We start from the raw sequence: 24,280 nt of genomic DNA, 5'->3' as shown, positions 1-24,280 counted from the left end.
TTGTTTGTTCAAAATCCAATAATCAAAAATCATTTCGGACACGACTCAAAGTTTTGAAAGCTCAAATCGTTAAATCCAAAATGGCCTCTCTTTGATTCCGTACACACGGACAAAAAAATCACCACAATTCTCATCGGCCCTGTTTGTGTTTCCCGCTGAATGTTCTCGACTGGAGGAAGTTGTTGTTGTTGTGTAGCTGTCTCAGTGTGTTGTGGTCATTTGTGTTCCTCTAAATGGCTCCTCACGTCTGTCGTTTGCTTGGTGTTGTTGGTCCCAACAGGGAACTCGTCAAGCTTCTCCCTGGAAGTGTTGCCTGTTGGGGAAATCCTTTCCTTTGTCTCGTCCTCCTCACGTTACGATGCGGCCGCCTCCTCCAGCTGCACGATTAACTGAGCCGGCTTCTTTCTCTTCACAGTCGACCCGCCGACAGATTTGAGGTTTAAGATTTTAAATGAGAACACGGTGCAGATGCTCTGGAGCGAGCCGCCGTCCAGGATCCAGGGCTACAGGATACGAGTGACCTCAGACACAGGTGGGTCTCGTGGAACCGGCGAGTTATGTCCTGCCAAGCCCAAACATTACAAGTGTCATAAACTCTCTTTAGGCATCAGTCGGCAAGCCTCAACACTCCCCGCAATTATCGGAAGGTTTCTGCAGACGCACGTCTCGGCTGCGTGAGCTGTAATGATATACGAAGAAAAGAAAGGCCGGAGAAACTACCCAAACATCCTGACTGCAAAGGAAACAAAGGGCCGCGTTAGCTTAGCGGAGGCGTCACATCGGAGTTCATCAAACAGCTGAGAAGGTTTCTGAAGATGAAACAACAGCCACCTGACAGAGCGTGTCTCTGGGGGCGTGTCCTCCCAGCTTTAGCTGTAAGGATACGCAACAGTGTACAATGGTGATTTATTAAGTGTTATTCAATGGATATTTATGTATACTACTAAATATACTACCCTACCCGGTAACTGCCGTTGCTAAACTAGCTTCAAGTACAGAACTACCGTTAGCTAAAGTATTTACTGTTAGCCAGCACCCGGTTAGCTAACTTAATTAGCTTAACCTAAAGTCTCTTGTATATTTAATAACTTCCATGAGTAGCTTTCATGTAAATTAGCTAATTTAACACAGAGAAATGTTACGTTAGCTTGCATAATGACATTTAATCCAGGAGTATGCTATGCGGCGTTAGCTAATGTAAGTACCGAACACACAGAACCGACGCTAGCGCTCATACTTCAAGAACTGCAAAGTGTAACGGTTAGTTCTGTTGACTAATTTACATTCAACACTTATCAGATACCTCTTAGCCAACTGACCCAGTTAACGGGCTAGTTTTAATTTTATTAATTTACAGGTAAACTTAACTGACAAAATTAAAAACTTTCATTTTATTAACTTACAGATAAACTTAACTACCAAAACTAACGTTAGTTTTCATTTTAATAACTTTTAACTGACTACAGTAAAAATGTTAAGTTTATTAACTTATATTAAAAAAGTAACTAACAGAACTAATGTTATTTTAATTGTATTAACTTACAGGTAAACTTAACTGTCAGGAATAACGTTAGCTTGTCTAGGACCCATTTCAACGATTGATCAAAATGCCTGATAATAATCTAAATTGAGACTTTAAGTTAAATGTAACCACATTATAGCCACTAGATAACATACCTACAACATGTTGTGCCCTCAACGTGAGACGACATGAACCACAAAGATAGTTCAGTGTCTTTAATTGTTTGTAGTTGTCATAATTGAGGCCAGGTAAGGACTTAAGTTGTAAGTATACTGTAGTTTGTCTAAATGTATTGGGTTTATTCACATTAATAAGGATGTAAACCTGCGAGAATACCTCAACACGTAGAGTCAACATATGTTCACTATTTAATCTTTTTGATAAGTTGATTTAATGGAAGAATTTGGTGTTCAAGGGTAAATGATGTGTTTTGATTCAGAGATGCGGAAAGTTTTCATTCTTCATGAATCATGGTGTTTACACGGCTCTTCCAGTCCTCAGGTCAACAGTCAGAATCAGGTTTTTCTGAAGCTCTGTTTTGACTCTTGGAGCTATGAAGTAATGCAATAGTTTCCTAATGGCTTCCCTCTGACTTTTGTTTTGCATTCTTGCAGATGAACCAACGAAAGAATTTACTCTGCCTGCATCTGCGACTAAGAGCTCCATCTCAGACCTGACTCCAGATGTGGATTATGTCGTAACGATATCTTCATACGCCGGGTCAGAGGAGAGTCGGCCCGTCTCCGGCCAGCTCACCCGTGAGTTACCGAGTGCGGTTGCACATTTGTTTGTCTGCAGCTGGTCATTTTTTAATGATGTTATCACATAAATGTCGTTGAGGTGAGAAAATGACGCCATTTCTGAGCTGTTCTTCTGGTCATGTGACGGAAACTGCTGTCGCCATCTTGGATTACGGCCATTGCCATGTTATTGTTTTACAACCAATGAACAGACACTGTAGAAATCTCTGGTGTTGACCTGTCAATCACCTTGTAGCCCCGCCCCTAAAGCCCCTGCTCTATGGTCTGACTCTAAATGACCATAAAGTATAAATGATGACATCATGCTGTATAGAAGAAGACTTGGAACTAGAGACTGAGACATAAACTCAAGTTTACAATGTTTACTGAGGGAATACATCAAGAGAAGTAGAGTCACTATATAGACTTCTATACAACCAGAGGAGCCCCCTGGTGGTCAGGAGAGAGAATGCAACTTTAACACATGAAGCATAGACTTCTATACAACCAGAGGAGTCGCCCCCTGGTGGTCAGGAGAGAGAATGCAGCTTCAACACATGACACATAGACTTCTATACAACCAGAGGAGTCTCCCCCTGGTGGTCAGGAGAGAGAATGCAGCTTCAACACATGAAGCATAGACTTCTATACAACCAGAGGAGTCGCCCCTGGTGGACATCTCAAGGGGTCTCAAGATGACCACGATGTCTCACAAGACAAAGAAAGTTTAATTGATTTCATTGAGTCTCTAAACGTGTGAATCCTCCTCCTCAGCGAGGTCCTCGGCAGCTTCATGCCCAACAGATTCTGATCACAGATCAATGCATGAAATCTACGGCTAAGATAGGACAAGGAAACAGCATCTGCAGCCAATTAAAGACACGAGCTGTCTGTCATGGCGGCGGCGTGGCGAGGACGCCCGCTTGGCAGCGCAACAAACAAACACGACGGTCTGAAGAACGCTCCGGCTCTGGAGAGTTCCCTGAGTTATTGGTTGGAAACAATGACATCAACGTGGTGCTGTCTGCCAACTGGAAGCTCCTACTGCATGTTCGTTGTGCAAGAAAAGAAAACCTCCGATGAGAGAATTGAAATCTCATGTATGGAAAGAAAAGAGGAGTTGGGTCCAGTTTGAGTCGTCCGCCATTGGCTGAACTCCAGCGCCAGTGACGGCTCTAAAGCAGGCGGTTGAGCCGAGGAGACATCGTGATGTGGATCTCATGTTGTCTTTCAGTCGAGTCGAGCGTGGACACGAGAGGATCGTCCAGGAGACCAGAGGCTACCGATCCCGTCAGTGAGTCCTTTTGTTTCTCTAAACCCCAATCTGACGTCGGGGTCACCGCTCGACTTCCCCCCCCCCCCCCACCGCCTCCCTCTGGCTGTTGGTGTCCATAAGCGTGAGGCGCCTCCCGTAACAACGCACCCCATTGGACAGCAGTGATCACAACTAGACCCTTCCAGAAGCCTCTGAAGCGTTCGGTCATGGGTTCGGTGATGCCTGCGTTTAATGTATCTTCATTGAATAACAGAGCTTTGAACAATAAGGACATTTCTAGTGACCCCAGACTCTTGAACAGTCGTGTTTAGACTCTACCTTCTTTTTTCAGTTGGCATGAAAACGTTTCTCCTCCTCTATTTGACAATTTAGATGAAATTGTTTAAAGTTATCATGAATAAATAGTTGCTGGAGTGAAACTGACATTCATTTGTCACATTGCAAACTTCAAGAAGTCGTAAATAACATCGATCTGAGTATTTATCGCCCCTCTTTTTACCCAGAATGCTCTCCCGGCGCCGTGGCCGACGTGGTGTTCCTGGTGGACGGCTCCTGGAGCGTCGGCCGGTCCAACTTCAAATACATCCGCAGCTTCATCTCGACGGCGGCCGGCGCCTTTCACATCGGGGCGGACCGGACCCGGGTGGGCGTGGTCCAGTTCAGCGGCGACGCCCGGACGGAGTTCCCCCTCAAGCGGCATCTGAGCCGCCCGGAGCTGCTCGCCGCCGTCGGCTCGCTGGCGTACAAAGGCGGAGACAGCAGGACGGGTACGCCCACGATGTCCTTCATGTCCTCACTCTGCTGAACTCTGAGCAACACTTTCAAAATATAGTTTCTATTGACAAGTTTTTCAATCTACTAGCTTTTATTGTTGTTTGTGAAAGAGGCAAACATTTGCCCCTAGAAAATATGTAGATTTTACTTCACGAGCGTCATTCATGTTAGCAGGGTTCGTACGCTCATGGAAAACCTGGAAAAGTCATGGAATTTTAAAATGCTCATTTCCAGGCCTGGAAAAGTCATGGAAGAAACTTAAATCATAAAAGTTTGGAAAAAGTCATGGAAATGTGTTATAATCACGAGTTCATTTACGCCGAGTTTGAAATAATAAATGTTTTTTAAAGAAAGACGCTCAAAATATAAGCCGGCATACGCTCTCGATACGCAACATTTTCTCAATGTTTCATGTTTATACTGAGAGTTCAGTTTGTCATGGACATTTGGCTTAAAGCTTCAAAAAGATTTGAAAAATCCTGTAAATGTGTTGAATTCATTATGTTAATTTACGCTGAGTTTTAAATAATGAATATGCTTTCAAAATAAGACGCTCTACATGTAAGCCGGCGTACGCTCTCAATACTCACATTTTCCGCGCTGCAAGTGAACGCACCTCAACTGAAAAGAGTTAAATGTTTATTCTTTTAATCTAAACTATCGTCTCATTTAGTTGTTTAATTTAAGGTTATAAACTGTAAGCTTTGGAACTCTCATTGTTTGTTTAAATCCGACATTTTATCACTTTTTCTTGTTTTACATCGAGATTTCCCGAAATGGAACTTTGGTTGAAAGCCCTGGTAAAGTGCTGGCCACCCGGTGGTCACCGTGCGTATGACTCTTGCTCACAACATGTTAAAGTGAGACTAAAGTGTCTTTTGAAGCATTCAGCGTCCGAGGCGGGTTCTCCTCTCGATCTTTATAAGTCGGTGTGGTCGGAGACGTTGACGTGTTCTCGTTGCTGCAGGCGACGCTCTCGACTTCATCCTGAGGAACGGCTTCACCGAGGAGGCCGGCGCCCGGAGGGACTTCCCCAAAGTGCTGCTGGTCGTCACGGACGGCAAGTCCGAGGATCCGGTGGAGCGACACGCCGAGCAGCTCCGGAGCGCCGGGGTGGAGGTCTTTGTCCTCGGTGGGTTTACGACATTCCTCGGCGAACGCTTTCCATTCGCATTCAAACACTTTTAAACGAGAGAAGAGAGAAGAACGAGAGAGGAGAAGAACGAGAGAAGAGAAGAACGAGAGAGGAGAAGAAAGAGAGAAGAGAAGAACGAGAGAAGAGTCACGCGCATTACGAGCGCCGGCAGGTGTGACGCCCGTCAGACTTTCCACCACCTGAGGACGCAGGAACAGAAGTGGGCCGTCGCCATGGTGATAAGGAGGGCCGGCGGTTCAATAACAGCATAACAACAGATCCTCCTCTACGGGTCACGGGTAGAAAACCACTGAGTCAACCATGAGTAGGGCTACAGAAGGGTGCATTCAGGTACACTCAGGTACATTCAGGTGCATTCAGGTACGCTCAGGTACACTCAGGTACAGTCAGATGCATTCAGGTGCATTCAGGTACACTCAGGTGCATTCAGATGCATTCAGGTACAGTCAGATGCATTCAGGTACACTCAGGTACATTCAGGTACAGTCAGGTACACTCGGGTGCATTCAGGTACATTCAGATGCATTCAGGTACACTCAGGTACACTCAGGTACATTCAGGAACACTCAGGTGCATTCAGGTACACTCGGGTGCATTCAGGTACATTCAGATGCATTCAGGTACAGTCAGATGCATTCAGGTACACTCAGGTACACTCAGGTACATTCAGGAACAGTCAGGTACACTCGGGTGCATTCAGGTACAGTCAGGTACACTCAGGTGCATTCAGGTACACTCGGGTGCATTCAGGTACAGTCAGGTACACTCAGGTACACTCAGGTACACTAAGGTGCATTCAGGTACAGTCAGGTGCATTCAGGTACACTCAGGTGCATTCAGGTAGTCAGGTACACTAAGGTGCATTCAGGTACAGTCAGGTACACTAAGGTGCATTCAGGTACACTCAGGTGCATTCAGGTACAGTCAGGTACACTAAGGTGCATTCAGGTACAGTCAGGTACACTCAGGTGCATTCAGGTACAGTCAGGTACACTAAGGTGCATTCAGGTACAGTCAGGTACACTCAGGTGCATTCAGGTACACTCAGGTGCATTCAGGTACAGTCAGGTACACTCAGGTGCATTCAGGTACAGTCAGGTACACTAAGGTGCATTCATGTACAGTCAGGTACACTAAGGTGCATTCAGGTACACTAAGGTGCACTCAGGTACACTCAGGTGCATTCAGGTACAGTCAGGTACACTCAGGTGCATTCAGGTACAGTCAGGTACACTCAGGTGCATTCAGGTACAGTCAGGTACACTCAGGTGCATTCAGGTACAGTCAGGTACACTAAGGTACAGTCAGGTACACTAAGGTGCATTCAGGTACACTAAGGTGCATTCAGGTACAGTCAGGTACACTCAGGTGCATTCAGGTACAGTCAGGTACACTCAGGTGCATTCAGGTACAGTCAGGTGCATTCAGGTACAGTCAGGTACACTAAGGTGCATTCAGGTACACTAAGGTGCATTCAGGTAGAGTCAGGTACACTCAGGTGCATTCAGGTACACTAAGGTGCATTCAGGTACACTAAGGTGCATTCAGGTACAGTCAGGTACACTCAGGTGCATTCAGGTACAGTCAGGTGCATTCAGGTACAGTCAGGTACACTCAGGTGCATTCAGGTACAGTCAGGTACACTAAGGTGCATTCAGGTACACTAAGGTGCATTCAGATACAGTCAGGTACACTCAGGTGCATTCAGGTACAGTCAGGTGCATTCAGGTACAGTCAGGTACACTCAGGTGCATTCAGGTACAGTCAGGTACACTAAGGTGCATTCAGGTACAGTCAGGTACACTAAGGTGCATTCAGGTACACTAAGGTGCATTCAGGTACAGTCAGGTACACTCAGGTGCATTCAGGTACAGTCAGGTGCATTCAGGTACAGTCAGGTACACTAAGGTGCATTCAGGTACAGTCAGGTACACTCAGGTGCATTCAGGTACAGTCAGGTACACTAAGGTGCATTCAGGTACAGTCAGGTACACTAAGGTGCATTCAGGTACACTAAGGTGCATTCAGGTACACTAAGGTGCATTCAGGTACAGTCAGGTACACTCAGGTGCATTCAGGTACAGTCAGGTACACTAAGGTGCATTCAGGTACAGTCAGGTACACTAAGGTGCATTCAGGTACACTCAGGTGCATTCAGGTACAGTCAGGTACAGTAAGGTGCATTCAGGTACAGTCAGGTACACTAAGGTGCATTCAGGTACACTAAGGTGCATTCAGATACAGTCAGGTACACTCAGGTGCATTCAGGTACAGTCAGGTGCATTCAGGTACAGTCAGGTACACTCAGGTGCATTCAGGTACAGTCAGGTACACTAAGGTGCATTCAGGTACAGTCAGGTACACTAAGGTGCATTCAGGTACAGTCAGGTACACTCAGGTGCATTCAGGTACAGTCAGGTGCATTCAGGTACACTAAGGTGCATTCAGGTACAGTCAGGTACACTAAGGTGCATTCAGGTACAGTCAGGTACACTCAGGTGCATTCAGGTACAGTCAGGTACACTAAGGTGCATTCAGGTACAGTCAGGTACACTAAGGTGCATTCAGGTACACTAAGGTGCATTCAGGTACAGTCAGGTACACTAAGGTGCATTCAGGTACAGTCAGGTACACTAAGGTGCATTCAGGTACAGTCAGGTACACTAAGGTGCATTCAGGTACACTAAGGTGCATTCAGGTACAGTCAGGTACACTAAGGTGCATTCAGGTACACTAAGGTGCATTCAGGTACAGTCAGGTACACTCAGGTGCATTCAGGTACAGTCAGGTACACTAAGGTGCATTCAGGTACAGTCAGGTACACTAAGGTGCATTCAGGTACACTAAGGTGCATTCAGGTACAGTCAGGTACACTCAGGTTCATTCAGGTACAGTCAGGTACACTAAGGTGCATTCAGGTACAGTCAGGTACACTCAGGTGCATTCAGGTACAGTCAGGTACACTAAGGTGCATTCAGGTACAGTCAGGTGCATTCAGGTACACTAAGGTGCATTCAGGTACAGTCAGGTACACTCAGGTTCATTCAGGTACAGTCAGGTACACTAAGGTGCATTCAGGTACACTAAGGTGCATTCAGGTACAGTCAGGTACACTAAGGTGCATTCAGGTACACTAAGGTGCATTCAGGTACACTAAGGTGCATTCAGGTACAGTCAGGTACACTCAGGTGCATTCAGGTACACTCAGGTGCATTCAGGTACAGTCAGGTACACTAAGGTGCATTCAGGTACAGTCAGGTACACTAAGGTGCATTCAGGTACAGTCAGGTACAGTCAGGTGCATTCAGGTACACTAAGGTGCATTCAGGTACAGTCAGGTACACTCAGGTGCATTCAGGTACACTAAGGTGCATTCAGGTACACTAAGGTGCATTCAGGTACAGTCAGGTACACTCAGGTGCATTCAGGTACAGTCAGGTACACTCAGGTGCATTCAGGTACAGTCAGGTACACTCAGGTGCATTCAGGTACAGTCAGGTACACTCAGGTGCATTCAGGTACACTCAGGTGCATTCAGGTACAGTCAGGTACACTCAGGTGCATTCAGGTACAGTCAGGTACATTCAGGTACAGTCAGGTACACTCAGGTGCATTCAGGTACAGTCAGGTACACTCAGGTGCATTCAGGTACATTCAGGTACACTCAGGTGCATTCAGGTACAGTCAGGTACACTCAGGTGCATTCAGGTACAGTCAGGTACACTCAGGTGCATTCAGGTACAGTCAGGTACACTCAGGTGCATTCAGGTACAGTCAGGGCGCTGCTTCCATCTCAGTTGACTCTTTTTGAAGGTGCGCTCTCGATGACCTCGTGTTGTTCTCCAGGCGTCCAGCAGGCGGACGCAGAGGAGATGAGGCTGATGGCGTCCGCGCCGCACCGCGCTCACGTCTTCAACGTCGCCAACTTCAACCAGATCCGGACCGTGCAGAAGGAGCTCGTCGCTCGGCTGTGCGCCGCCGCCGCCGAGCAGCTCTCCGCGCCCGTCGGCGGTGAAGAAGGTGAGCCGTGAACACGTGGCGGCGAGGAGGGCGGAGCCTCTGTGCCGCCGCACGTCTGCTTTCTTTGCCCTCCGGAGTTGGAGGAGGAGATGGATGCCGCTCTCATTTAAATGCCTGCTTGCTAAATATGAATTGATTCCTGCAGCGGTCGAGCCGGCCTCCCGCCTGCAGGCCCTGGAGGTGACCTCCAAGTCCATGCGGCTGACCTGGGCCGCCCCGATGGGAGAGCTCTCCAGATACCAGCTGAAGATGATTCCCATGATGCCCGGCACCAAGCAGCAGGAGCTCTACGTGGGCCCGAGCCAGACCTCGGTGGTGGTCAAATCCCTCTCTCCGGACACGGAGTACCAGATCAGCCTGTTCGCCCTGAGCGGCCTGATGGCCAGCGAGCCGGTCGCCATCATGCAGAAGACGGTGAAAGTCTCGATGGGTGAGCAGCCCGACCGTTCAGTACGCCGCCAATACAGCGCCAGCTCCTCCCTTACCTTGAATCATAAGGTTTGCTCCTGTGTCTGAGCCGGATGTGACAAACATCTGTTTCTCTTCCCAATGAACCATCATGAACCAATACTAACTCATCCTCATCAGCTCCACTAACCCCTGCTAAAGGTTCACATATTCTCTGAGTTCAGATCTTATTGACGAGGAGACGCCTCACAATGCTCAAGAACATATCGACCACGTGTTGAGGATGATTTGGTGATTTTGAGAATGATATCATGAGGTCATCCACTGCAGGTTGAATGCAGCCTTGTAGAGTGAAGCTCATGAAGCTCATGAAGCTCATGCAGCTCATGAAGCTCATGAAGCTCATAAAGCTCATAAAGCATATGCAGCTTATGAAGCTCATGAAGCTCATGCAGCTCATGAAGCTCATGAAGCTCATGAAGCTCATGCAGCTTATGAAGCTCATGAAGCTCATGAAGCTCATAAAGCATATGCAGCTTATGAAGCTCATGCAGCTCATGAAGCTCATGAAGCTCATGCAGCTTATGAAGCTCATGAAGCTCATAAAGCATATGAAGCTCATGAAGCTCATGCAGCTCATGAAGCTTATGACTCCACTAACACACCAACATGTATGACTTGAATCTTGGAGATACAGAGTTCTTTTCTTGTGTTATCCTCCTCTCTAAGTCAACTCTCTTGGAGGTAGTAGACTGTGCTGTTGGTCATTTAAAGCTCCGCCTCCTTCTTCCCGACAGAGTGCTCTCTCGGCGTGGACGTCCAAGCCGACGTCGTCCTCCTGGTCGACGGTTCCTACAGCATCGGTTTGGCTAACTTCGCTAAAGTGAGAGCTTTCCTGGAGGTGCTGGTGACCACCTTCGACATCGGGCAAGACAAGGTCCAGATCAGCTTGGTCCAGTACAGCAGGGACCCCCACACAGAGTTCTACCTGAACACCCACCAGGACCTCAACGCCATGGTCAAGGCCGTGAGGACGTTCCCGTACCGCGGCGGCTCCACCAACACCGGCAGGGCCATGAACTACGTGAGGGAGAAGATCTTCCAGACCTCCAGAGGGGCGCGGCCCAACGTTCCCCGCGTCAACATCCTCCTCACCGACGGGAAGTCGTCCGACGCCTTCCAGGAGCCGGCCACCCGGCTGCGGAGCGCCGACGTGGAGATCTTCGCCGTGGGCGTGAAGAACGCCGTGCGGACGGAGCTGGAGGCCATCGCCAACGAGCCCGCGGACACCCACGTGTACACCGTGGAGGACTTCGATGCCTTCCAGAGGATCTCCAAAGAACTCACGCAGTCCATCTGCCTGAGGATCGAGCAGGAACACAGCGTCATCAACCAGAGACGTGAGTAACAAATTGTCACAAATCGAGAGAGAAGACAAGTAGACTGCGGTAACGCGATGAGGTATTTTCTGGTTCTTTCTGGGTGAAAGTTGTAATAAAATGTATAAATGTTGGCTGTTTCCTCCTGGTTTGAACTCAAGTTGGATTGCGTCTGAAACTGTGAATCACGTTGTATGTTGTTTGGGAGTTTCTCCTATTATAGATAGTTCAGTAGTGAGAATAGTTATTTTTACTTCGGATCCTTTACGTCACACGCTAGCTTAGCATGAACACAGATGTATGAAACACAGAGTTTATTCTCTTCAGGTTTATGAAACACATTTAATTAATTGTTCTTTAAGTTAGCTGAAGACTTAAAATGGATTTTGTTTCAGGTGTTTGTTTGAAATGTTCTTTGGATAAAAATAAAATATTCTGTTTTTTCAATAAATAAAAAAAAGCCATTAATACAGTGGCACCGTCCTGTGACGTGTTTTTCGGCTTATTGAGGCCAATTATAGCGAAAAAGAAAATCCTCCACATGTCAATTGTTTAAAAAGAAAGTCCCTTGTTTTGCTTTTAAAATAGTTAATTCATCTGTATTTCACTATGAACATTGATGAATGCTTTTCATCAGACTCAAATTAATTTGACACGATTTCTCTTTCATACCAGTCAGCTGTTACGGTTCAGAACATCGATAGTGATCAGAGCAGCACTTCCTGCAGCAGTAACACGTCGTGTCTAACAGGATACGGAGCGTCCACATGTGCACCATTACCCTCCTGTCACTCCTCCAAGTCGTTTTCGTTTCATTCGACCCTCCTCTTCGCCTCAATGTGTTCAACACATGTCCACCTTTTGATCTCTCGAGGGCAGAGTGACTTCCTGCATGTGGAAATATTAGAAGTGGGTCAAATAGTGTCTGCAGCGGAGATGTCTTTGTTTAAACGCGGAGCTCCAGATGACTGAAAGACTGTGTGAATGCATTCTTTGTGCCGAAATCGCTCGCCAACCCCCGAACATCTGGTAGTCAAGTTTAAACAGGCGGAGGAGCCGCTCGCAGAACGACGGTTCACCCGCCGAGCGTGGAATATTAATCATTCCTTTACTTTGCCAAAAGGAGCTTTAAGGTTTGCCAGCAGAGTGTGACTCACACCAGATTCTCAATTATATAGTTATTATATAGAGTCACGGTACAGATTCACGGTACAGAGTCACGGTACAGAGTTACGGTACATAGTAACAGTACAGAGTTACGGTACAGAGTCACGGTACTTAGTAACAGTACAGAGTTATGGTACAGAGTCACAGTACAGAGTTACGGTACAGAGTCACGGTACATAGTAACAGTACAGAGTTACGGTACAGAGTCACAGTACAGAGTCACGGTACAGAGTCACGGTACAGAGTTACGGTACAGAGTCACAGTACAGAGTTACGGTACAGAGTCACGGTACAGAGTCACGGTACTTAGTAACAGTACAGAGTTATGGTACAGAGTCAAGATTCAAGATTCAAGATGTTTTATTTGTCACATACACACACAGGGTGTGCAGTGAAATGAAAGTGGCAATGCTCAGCAGGAATGTGCAAGGGCAACAAGTACACACTATTTACAATAAAAAACAACACAATATTTACAGTAAGTGTGTGTGTGTGTGTGTGTGCCTAAGAGGGGCAGTTGTGTGGGTCTATGTGGGGGTCCTGGTGAGGTCGGAGTTCACAGTCCTGATGGCCTGAGGAAAGAAACTCCGTCTCAGTCTCTCTGTTCTTGCAGCGTGACTACGGAGGCGCCTGCCTGACCGCAGCAGCTGAAACAGTCTGTTGTTGGGGTGGTGAGGATCCTTCATGATCCTGCCAGCTCTGGTTCTGCACCTCCTGGTGTACAAGTCCTGCAGGGTGGGGAGTGTAGTTCCAATAGTGCGTTCAGCCGAACGCACTACTCTCTGCAGAGCCTTCCTGTCCTGAGCGGAGCAGTTGCCAAACCAGGCTGTGATGCTTCCTGTCAGGACGCCTCTACAGCTCCAGAGTAGAAGGACTGAAGGATCCTCTGGGAAACTTTAAATTTCCTCAGCTGCCTGAGGTGGTAGAGGCGCTGCCTTGCCTTTCTCACCAGAGTGTCTGTGTTCGTTGACCATGTCAGATCCTCGGTGATGTGGACTCCCAGGTATTTATACCCGCTCACCCTCTCCACAGTAGTCCCGTTAATCCCCAGTGGTGAGTACGTCCTCTGTTGTTGTACCCTCCTAAAGTCCACAATCAGCTCCTTAGTTTTGGTGACATTCATGAGGAGGCTGTTGTCCTGGCACCAGAGTGACAGATCAGCAACTTCCTCCAGGTAGGCCTTCTCGTCGTTGTCGGAGATCAGGCCCACCACCACTGTGTCATCCGCAAACTTGATGATGGTGTTGAGCTGAACCTGGCCACACAGTCATGTGTGTACAGGGAGTACAGTAGGGGGCTGAGGACGCAACCCTGGGGATCCTGTGTTCAGGGTGAGGGATTTGAGGTGTGTCTGCCCACCTGACCACCTGTGGCCTGGCGGTCAGGAAGTCCAGGATCCAAGCACACAGGGGGTGTTCACTCCCAGCTTATTCATCTTGCCGGCCAGTCTCGATGGGACTATGGTGTTGAAAGCTGAACTATAATCAATGAACAGCAGTCTCACATAGCCCCCCTTCTGGCTGTCCAGATGAGAGAGTGTGGTGTGCAGTACCTGGGAGACAGCATCATCCGTGGATCTGTTTGGGCGATAAGCAAACTGCAGCGGGTCCATGGAGGAAGGGAGGAAGGCGCAGATGTAGTCCTTTATCAGCCTCTCAGCATTTCATGACCACCGAGGTGAGGGCCACGGTCGGTAGTCATTCATACATGCTGGAGAAGCATTCTTGGGCACAGGGACAATAGTGGATCTCTTGAAGCAGGCGGGGACCACGGACTCAGCCAGGAGAGGTTGAATATTGTGGTGAACACTGGAGCTAGCTGGTTAGCACAGGTCTTCAGTACTCGCCCAGATATGCCATCTGGACCTGCAGCTTTCCTGGTGTTCACCGTCAACAGAGCCCTCCTCACACTGTGCTCGGTCACAGAGAGTGTGTGTTCATCCCCAGCAGTAGAACTCACCTCGGCTACGCTTAACGGTGTTGTTGTTAGCGGCGAGCTAGCGCTGTTGTTGCTAGCCTCAAACCGTGCATAAAATGAGTTCAGGTCGTCCGCTAGGGATGCGTCGGCACTCACCATAGCGCGGGGTCTGCTCTGGTAGTCTGTGATAGTCCGTAGCCCCTGCCATAGGCGCCTGGTGTCGCGCTGCTCCATCTGTGATTCCACTCTGTCTCGGTACCTCCTTTTGGCTCCTTCACCGCCCTCCTCAGTCCATAGACCGCTGCCTTGTACTCGTCCATGTTGCCGGATACAAGACCGGAGTTATAGGCAGCAGTACGGGCGTTCACAGCTTCACGGATGGATCTATCAACCCACGGCTTTTGGTTAGGAAAGACCCTAACTTTTACCGTGGGGACGATGGTGTCCGTTAGCGTTGCTATGAGGCTCATTGCTACTTCCGCAAACTCGCTGACGTCACTGGAACTGGATTGGATCATGTCCCAGTCGACGACACGCAGAGCGTCCTGTAGCTCAGCCTCTGATTGGTCAGACCACCGCTTCACGTTCCTCGTCACTACCGCTTCCCGCGCGATCTTTTGCCGGTACCCCGGAAGCAGAAAAATGGCGGCATGGTCTGATTTTCCGAACGGAGGGAGAGAGACAGCCTTGTAGCCTCTCTTGAATGGCGTATAGCAGTGGTCCAACGTTCTTTCCCCTCTGGTAGCACACGTAATGTGCTGGTGAAAGTTCGGCATGACTTTTTTTAGGTTAGCCCTATTAAAGTCCCCAGCCACCACCACAGCCGCGTCGGGATACTTGTTCTGATGCCGACATAACACATCATGTAGGTCCGATAGTGCTACGTCGGTGTCCGCTTGTGGTGGTATGTAGACGGCTGTGGTGATGACCGAGCTGAACTCCCGGGGAAGGTAGAATGGACGGCATGAGATCGTCAGATGTTCCAGGTTCGGCGAGCAGGAACGAGAAAGAGTCTTAATGTTCTTGGGGTCGCACCACATGTTGTTAGTTATGAAGCAAACCCCTCCACCCTTAGATTTACCAGACTCTTCCGTTCTGTCTGCACGGAAAACAGAGAAGGACTCGGTTGGGCATATGACTCGATCCGCACCAGCGGGTCAGCCATGTTTCCGCCAGACAAAAGATATTACAGTCCCTCATGTCCCGTTGGAATCTGATCCTTGCCCTAACATCATCCATCTTATTTTCCAGAGACTGGACGTTAGCAAGAAGGATGCTGGGCAGAGGTGGGCGGTGGGCTTGAACTCTCAGTCTGTTCCGAATTCCGCCCGTTTCCTCGATGTTTTCGTCTCCCCGTAGTAGCGGCTCCACTGTTGTTGATGTGGTTCGCTCGTACGATCTCTGCCGGCCACGCTGGATCGATGGAAAAAGTGGACAAAAACCCTTGTTTTGCGCAAAAGTTTATGTCCAAAAGTGTGCTGTGGTCGTATGCTGTTAGTGCCGATGTGTTTGTGGCAAAGAAAACATTAAAAATAAACACAAAAACTAAAAGAGCGCACAATCTCCGCGGAGCTACCTCGACGGCGTCTGGACACAGCCGCGCCATCATGTTGTGACAGTACAGAGTTACGGTACAGAGTCACGGTACATAGTAACAGTACAGAGTTACGGTACAGAGTCACAGTACAGAGTTACGGTACAGAGTCACGGTACATAGTAACAGTACAGAGTTACGGTACAGAGTCACGGTACAGAGTTACGATACAGAGTCACGGTACAGAATCACGGTACATAGTAACAGTACAGAGTTACGGTACATAGTCACGGTACAGTCACGGTACAGAGTCACGGTACTGAGTTACGGTACAGAGTCACGGTACAGAGTCACGGTACATAGTAACAGTACAGAGTTACGATACAGTCACTGTAGGGAGTCACGTTACAAAGTACACAAGTCTCTTGCAGGTCCCTGAATGGGTCTGATGAGTTGAATCTCCGGTGAGACATGTCTGTTGGCGTCTTGGTGTGAATGACAGTCGTCTGTTTGGTGTCAGGATGCATTCAGGCTCCAGCATGAAAGGAGCTTCTGACGGTCTGTAAACATGAAAGATACCCGTGGAGCACAAACCACAGCAGGACACCCGCAGACATGACATCTGGTGCTTTAAATCAACACGGGGAAACCTTCTCGTAGTCTTTGTACTCAATAGATAATAAATAACCCAAGTGTCTGGTAATTTATGGATACACAAGTTTATGCTTGTGTTTAGTATTTCTTCCGAGTGACATTCAGATGTAGGATGTTAGTCCTCGTTGAATCACATGTTCCCCTCATGTCACCCCGTAAATTAAGAGGCTTAGACCCCGTTTACACGATGGGAAAACGCATATTTTCATGCGTTTTGGCCTTTCATTTACACAAAAACTGAGGTTTTATCACGGAAAACGATCATTTCTAAAAACTCCGGCCAAAGTGGAGATTTCTGAAAACTCAGTTTTTGTGTTTGCGTGTGAACTAGGTCAAACGGAGTTTTAGGTTGTCAAACGTCACAGTATGCGACTAAAAATGCTTCACGTCATGTGAGCGTCCTGTGTTTACAGTTAGTTTGGCCGCTCCTACGTCCAGTGTCGACTGCATTCCGGTGCTTTCCTCTGACTGCCTTCATTTTCGTTGTCAGGTGCGCCCGAGTTATTTCCTCCTTGAGATGAGGATACTCCTCGGAGGTCTCGGACGGGTACTGTTCGAAGAACAATGCCAACATATCCCTATATTTAGTTTGGCATGATTCCCAATCCACATTTATTTGCCTTATAATCTAAGGCGACTCGAAGCAGCAGCTCCACTTCGCTGTCTGTCCATACAAATGAACCTCGCGCCATATTTACTCTCTAAAGGAAAAGGAAGTTGGTCGTGTTTTTCGTAGTTGTTGTTGGTTTTGAGAATTTGGCTTGCATGTCTTTATCCTTCTCGTTACACTGCCGACTACAGGCTTGGCATAGTTATGATGGCGCCCCGGCGTTTATCGAGTTCATATAAACAGAAACTTTTTTGAAAACGACCTTGTGTGTACGACGTTATTTTTGAAAACGGAGGGGCAGATATATTCGTTTCTGTAAATACCCGGCTATGTGTAAATGTGGCCTTAAAGCCAACGAAAGTAGGAAGAGGAGTTTTCCTGTTGGATTAAAATCTCTTGTCAGAGTTTCTTCATGTGCTCCATTAGAATCCTCTTTTTGGACCCGTCGGACATGGGATCTGTGGACACAGAGAACAAGCTTCTGAAACGAGTTGATGTTGAGTCTCTTGTATTCGCTCCTTTGTCTCTTACCGTGAGGCACTTGGTGACGGCTGCTCTTTTAAAAAGCGTCTCCGACCTCTCTCCCCAGGCCTGACCCAACCCAGGGATCTGACCTTCTCAGAGGTCGACACCAGGAGCTTCCGGGCCACCTGGGAGATCGACGCCGCTGACGTGGAGTCCTACCTGGTCAAGTTCAAGCCGGCGAACGAAGAGGACGACCACTACGTGTCCATGTCTGTGCCCGGGGCCACGCTCGACACCGTGCTGCCACATCTCGTCCCGCTCACCCGCTACGAGGTCAACGTCCACGCCCAGTACGACAAGGGGGACAGCTTGCCCGTGACCGGCTTCGAGACCACCACAGAAGGTATGTTGACCTCGAGGCGCCATCGAGAACTGAAGCCGCGTTCACACGCAAAGCGTTGTGAGTATTCTGAACGCTTTACTCACGGGAGTTTACTCGCTTGACTATTTGTGGCTTATTTGCATCATTCGCGCCTGAGAGAGGGGGGGTCTTAGAGGGGGTGGGGCTTATCTCTGTGGCTTTACTCTGTGGTATATTTATATATATATATGTATATATAAATATATATATATATATATCTAAAAGTCTCAACTCTGATTCGGCCGAATTTTTCAACTTGAGGCGAATATTCCCAACGCGCAATTCGTGTCATTGGCAGCGCTTTGTTGTGAACGCAGCTTCCCCCCCCCGTCCCTCAGAGCTGGGCCCCGTGTCCTTCCTGAGGGTCTCCGAGGAGACGCCGGGCAGCTTCAGGGTGACGTGGCAGCCGGCCCCGGGAGACGTCGCTCGCTACCGGTTGACCTACGACCCGGCCGGCCCCGAGAGCTCGAGCCTGGAGACGACCACCGCCGGCCCCGAGACCAGCGCCGTGCTGCAGGAGCTGAGGCCCGGAACTACCTACCGGGTCACCGTCGCGCCCGAGTACCGGTCCGGCCCCGGAGCGCCGATGCAGACCTACGGCACCACCACAGAAGGTGAAGGTCCCCCTCGCGACCTGAGGGTCTTCGACGAGACGGCGTCCTCCATGAAGGTCTCCTGGGAGCCGGCCCCGGGAACGGTGCTCCAGTACCGCGTGGCGTTCAAACCGTCCGCCGGCGGCCCCGCGAAGGAAGTGACGGTGAAGGGCGACAGCAGGACCGCCGCCCTGAAGAACCTGCAGCCGGGAACCCAGTACCACGTCTCCGTCAGCGCACGGTACCCCTCCGGCCCGGGCGACGCCCTGGAGGGGCAGGGCTCCACTCTCAAAGGTAGGGTCCTTCTCCTCCTCTGGTTGTATAGAAGTCTATGCTTCATGTGTTAAAGCTGCATTCTCTCTCCTGACCACCAGGGGGCGACTCCTCTGACTGTATAGAAGTCTATGCTTTATAATATACATGATGTAATAAATATGACGTTATAAAAATGACGTAATAAAATTGACAAAATACAAATTACGTAATAAATTTGCCGTAATAAATTTGTTGCAATAAATATGACGTAATTAAATGATACGACCAGCATAAAGTGCATAAAAATACAAGTCACCATTACGCTGAAGTGTTGTGAGCCTGACTTGGTCCTCTGCAACGGGCCGGTCCACCTCGGGGCCGGTCCACCTCGGGCCGAGGACACCGGCGTGCGTCCTGGCGTCCATCACTGAGTTCTGGGCGCTTCAGATCGGGTCATTGAAGCTTTCAGAGCTTTTGTTGCCGACCTCGCGATTTTCTGCTTGGACACAGAACTCCAGCGAGTTGTTGCGTGTACTGTCCCTTTAAGGCACCGTCACTTGGGTCTCCAGCAGATCTTCTTCTGTAAACCGCTGGGTTGGTTCACAGATGGGTCGCGGGTCCATTGGTTGGCGGTCTGCGGGTCTTCAGTGGTTGAAGAGACAAGTGAGGAGCTCCGGCTTTAAGACTCTCTCTTTGTCGGGTTCTGCAGCGATGAACCAGAACTCTTAAGACTCCGGATGTCTTTGAACGCAGCTTTGCGTTGAGGCTTTTCTTCTTCCGTCTCTTCACTGGCTGTCCCAAATGGACAGGACTGCACCTGAAGGAGCTATCAGCTGCCAGGTGTGAGTAAAGTACCCCAAGAGGTTTTTGGTGTTGTGGTGGACCTGACCCTGTGCTGGTCTCACCTGCTGGAGCTCTGTGGCCCACAGACAGGAATGTGGCCCACGAGGAGCCGGCAGGCCGGACTCACCGCCGCTGTTTAGTCTCCTTGTGTTTCTGTTGCTCGCCTTCGATCTCCTTGGTTTCTAAAGTGTTGCATTCAGGGCCCCCCGGACATCTCTGGTGCTGCAGGCCTCGTTCCCGTAGTCCAGTGAGCTCTCTGGTCCTCTTGTACAGTAGAAGCTTCTGGAAGGAGCACAAGACTTTCTGTTTATGACCACAAGATGGAAAACTCTTGTCCTGCCAGAAACCAGCAGATTCAAACTACTGGATGTAAACTTTTTGTTCATCCCTAAACATTCAAACAATGGAACGGTCCGGAAGACGTCCGACGACATCCGTAGACATAACATAAATATGTATTTCAAGGCTCTGCGGCTTCCCTAACTCCACACTTTACTCTCGTTTGGACCCGACCCCAAAGCCTGACATGAACCAGGACTCCCTGGTGGACTCCCTGGTGGACTCCCTGGTGGACTCCTTGGTGGACTCCTTGGTGGACTTCCTGGTGGTCTCCTTGGTGGACTCCTTGGTGGACTCCTTGGTTGACTTCCTGGTGGACTCCCTGGTGGACTCCTTGGTGGACTCCTTGGTGGACTCCTTGGTTGACTTCCTGGTGGACTCCTTGGTGGACTCCTTGGTGGACTTCCTGGTGGACTCCTTGGTGGACTCCTTAGTGGACTTCCTGGTGGATTCCCTGGTGGACTCCTTGGTCGACTCCTTGGTGGACTTCCTGGTGGACTCCCTGGTGGACTCCTTGGTGGACTTCCTGGTGGACTCCTTGGTGGACCTCTTGGTGGACTCCTTGGTGGACTTCCTGGTGGACTCCCTGGTGGACTCCTTAGTGGACTTCCTGGTGGACTCCTTGGTGGACCTCTTGGTGGACTCCTTGGTGGACTTCCTGGTGGACTCCCTGGTGGACTCCTTGGTGGACTCCCTGGTGGACTCCCTGGTGGACTCCTTAGTGGACTTCCTGGTGGACTCCTTGGTGGACCTCTTGGTGGTCTCCTTGGTGGACTTCCTGGTGGACTCCTTGGTGGACTCCTTAGTGGACTTCCTGGTGGACTCCTTGGTGGACCTCTTGGTGGACTCCTTGGTGGACTTCCTGGTGGACTCCCTGGTGGCCTCCTTGGTGGACTCCCTGGTGGACTCCCTTGTGGACTCCTTGGTGGACTCCTTGGTGGACCTCCTGGTGGACTCCCTGGTGGACTCCTTGGTGGACTCCTTGGTAGACTGCCTGGTGGACTCCTTGGTGGACTGCCTGGTGGACTCCTTGGTGGACTTCCTGGTGGACTCCCTGGTGGACTCCCTGGTGGACTCCTTGGTGGACTGCCTGGTGGTTTCCTTGGTGGACTGCCTGGTAGACCGCCTGGTGGACTCCTTGGTGGACTGCCTGGTAGACTGCCTGGTGGACTCCTTGGTGGACTCCTTGGTGGACTCCTTGGTGGACTTCCTGGTGGACTCCCTGGTGGACTCCTTGGTGGACTCCTTGGGAACATTTCAGGAACCGCTTTGCATCTTTTAGACGAGGCCAGAGAGGAAGGGAGCCGCAAGGGCACCGGACCGATCCATCACAGTTTGGAGGGGAGCCCAACGTTGTTCTTGACTTGTGACTCAGAACATTCGCTGGTTCTATGACTTTCTGCCTCTGGCTGTGTTGCTGCCTTGCTCATTGACCGAGGCGGCTCTTCTCCTCTGATGTGGCGCTGCACCAAAGGGTGTCAACGAGTTTACACAAAGCAATGAGCCAGAGGGTCTACACTGGGACGGGGAACCACAGGGACCACTGGGACCAGGATGGGGACCACTGGGACCAGTATGGTTCCAAATAAAAACGCTTCCCGAACTCTAGGAGACGCGTATTGACCCCCAGCCGCTGTGGCGTGTGTTTTTCCAGAGGCGGGGCCCCCCAGGAACCTGATCACCGGCGGCGTGACCGACTCCAGCTTCTCGGCGACCTGGACGGCGGCGCCCGGCGACGTGAAGACGTACCGAGTCCGATGGCGGTCGCCGGTCTCGGGTGAGACCGGAGAGAAAACGGTGCCGGGGGACGTGACCCACGCCGTGCTGGACGGGCTCAGCCCGGAGACCCTGTACCGGGTCTCTGTGGTCGCCGCCTACCACCACCGGGACAGCGAGCCAATCACGGGACAGGAAACCACTGACGGTGAGACGCCAGCAGCTCGCTGCTACTGTAGTCTTTAACCTCCAAGTCTACGTGCACACATTCTACGTGCACACATTCTACGTGCACACATTCTACATGCACACAAACGTGCACACATTCTTCTATATGTGAGAGTCGACGCTGAAGCCTGAGTAGAGTCAGAGCCTCGAGGAGCAGAGAAGAGGCTCCTCCCTCTAAGGAGAGCAGTGAGGAGGCTCCTCCCTCTGAGTAGAGGAGCAGAGAGGAGGCTCCTCCCTCTGAGTAGAGGAGCAGAGAGGAGGCTCCTCCCTCTGATTAGAGGAGCAGAGAAGAGGCTCCTCCCTCTAAGGAGAGCAGAGAGGAGGCTCCTCCCTCTGATTAGAGGAGCAGAGAGGAGGCTCCTCCCTCTGAGTAGAGGAGCAGAGAGGAGGCTCCTCCCTCTAAGGAGAGCAGAGAGGAGGCTCCTCCCTCTGAGTAGAGGAGCAGAGAGGAGGCTCTTCCCTCTAAGGAGAGCAGAGAGGAGGCTCCTCCCTCTCACTAGAGCAGCAGAGAGGATTTTATTCTAGTTTCAGTCGAGTACAAACACATGAAATACAAAGAAGAACTCATTATTTATTTTCAGCCTCTGTTGCCGGGCAGAAGTTGACGGTGTCTCACGAGACGGAGCGGACCATGAGGGTCTCGTGGACGCCGCCGCCGGGCAGCGTGGCCCACTACCGGCTGAAGTACTCCCCCGTGGGCGGAGGGAAAGAAGTGACTCTGAAGATCTCCGGGACGGCCACCTCCACCCTCATGAGGCGCCTGCAGCCCACCACCACCTACACCATCACCCTGCTCCCCGTCGACAGGCGCGGGGAAGGAAAAGCAAGGCAAGGAGTAGGAACCACACGTACGTTGGTCCATCATTAAGAAATTAAGTGACAGTTCATGAGCGTCCACAGACGGCTGAGGCTCCCCGAGGGGGAGGAGCTTAAATGTTTAATGACAAATATTCATTTTAAATGCTACAACACAACAATATAATTATCATTTGAGTAATGAAGGTTGTTTTAATGAGTCTATACGACAATAATTGATTTTGACGTATTTTCTTCTTTTCTGATAAAACATAACCACTTATATTCTTTTATTTTTAACCCTCATGGTTCATGACGAGCAAATATTTGTTAATTTAAGTAATTTTATTTAGTTTGTGAACATAATGCAGTTGTTACATTTAGTCTGTGTACTAAATGATGGTTTTGTGTCCTGGATGTGTCGCTGGTTAACAACGTAATACAGCGCGGCGCCCCTAGTGGCCGGCAGGAGAACAGCATGTTTCTGACATTAGCAGCGAAAACAAACATGAGAAAATGTCTCAATGTGGTTTAAAAATAGTAAAAAACAATCAGAAGCTCTGGATGAAATGCCTTGAATAGATGTGATGCTGTCATGGTCGTGGGATCAAACAGTGTGCAGGACTCAGTCTGTATTTTGGCAGTTTATTAGATGCTTATTAAATCCAAAATATTTAAAGTAAATCACACCGTACCAAAATGTTCTCTGTAAATTTGAACATAAACAAAGTAATAACAAATAAATGTAAAAGTAAAAAAACGGCTTGAAGCGCCCGTCTCGTTTCACAGTTTCGGGCCTCGAACGTTACCGAGTCCCGTCGCCTTGGCAACAGGCGGGATTACGTCATCCGAGTCGCAGATTTTTCTTTTTTTTCATCCATCGTTTTTTAACCCAGAAATCAAGTTTGTGACCGACTTGTTTAGACGAAGGTTTTCACCCGGTTCACTGAAGTCAGGATCAATAAACCCGATCACAGACGCCACACCAGGTTCCAGGAGTTGTGTTCCGGACCGAGAGGAACCGAGACTGCCGCTCCTCAACCGCCGTTAGTTCCTTTGATGTTCTGCTGTCCTGAAGTTCTGGTCGGGTTCTTCCATTCCAGTGTCGCCCTTCAAGGCTCCCAGGAACCTCCTGACCTCGGAGCCCAGTCAGCACAGCTTCAGGGTCTCCTGGGACCCGGCGCCCGGGGAGGTGCGGGGCTACAAGGTGACCTTCAGCCCCGTCGGGGACCACATCGACCTGGGGGAGCTGGTGCTGGGGCCCTACGACAACACCGTGGTCCTGGAGGAGCTCAGGTAGACCATGGACTACAGATGTTAGAAGTCAAGAGGATTAGTTTCTATTACAAACCTCAGTGAGGAGTAGTGTGGATGATATGCATGCCAGGCTGTCATGGATGAGGGTGGATGAAAGACTGGCATGTAGCCTTATTCTGTTTTTAAATAATATGTATTCCTCACAGAAACC

The 24,280-nt window shown here is 49.6% G+C and overlaps 1 protein-coding gene across 1 annotated transcript in view; it reads left to right on the top strand.

Annotated features, from left to right (window-relative positions):
* The window catches only part of col12a1b (collagen, type XII, alpha 1b), a 106,938-nt gene that overhangs the window by 10,429 nt on the left and 72,229 nt on the right, over positions 1–24,280 (top strand). The window contains 13 exon segments of the mRNA XM_056428878.1: positions 416–532; positions 2,137–2,280; positions 3,497–3,556; positions 4,042–4,305; positions 5,280–5,444; positions 9,315–9,488; positions 9,634–9,918; positions 10,694–11,296; positions 17,747–18,025; positions 18,382–18,930; positions 21,728–21,997; positions 22,599–22,865; positions 23,916–24,108. Of these exon segments, the coding sequence (XP_056284853.1) occupies positions 416–532; positions 2,137–2,280; positions 3,497–3,556; positions 4,042–4,305; positions 5,280–5,444; positions 9,315–9,488; positions 9,634–9,918; positions 10,694–11,296; positions 17,747–18,025; positions 18,382–18,930; positions 21,728–21,997; positions 22,599–22,865; positions 23,916–24,108 (3,370 nt within the window).

The sequence above is a fragment of the Pseudoliparis swirei genome, chromosome 12 (genome assembly GCF_029220125.1).
Source record: "Pseudoliparis swirei isolate HS2019 ecotype Mariana Trench chromosome 12, NWPU_hadal_v1, whole genome shotgun sequence".
NCBI lineage: Eukaryota > Metazoa > Chordata > Actinopteri > Perciformes > Liparidae > Pseudoliparis > Pseudoliparis swirei.
This window is presented reverse-complemented; position numbering and strand designations above follow the sequence as displayed.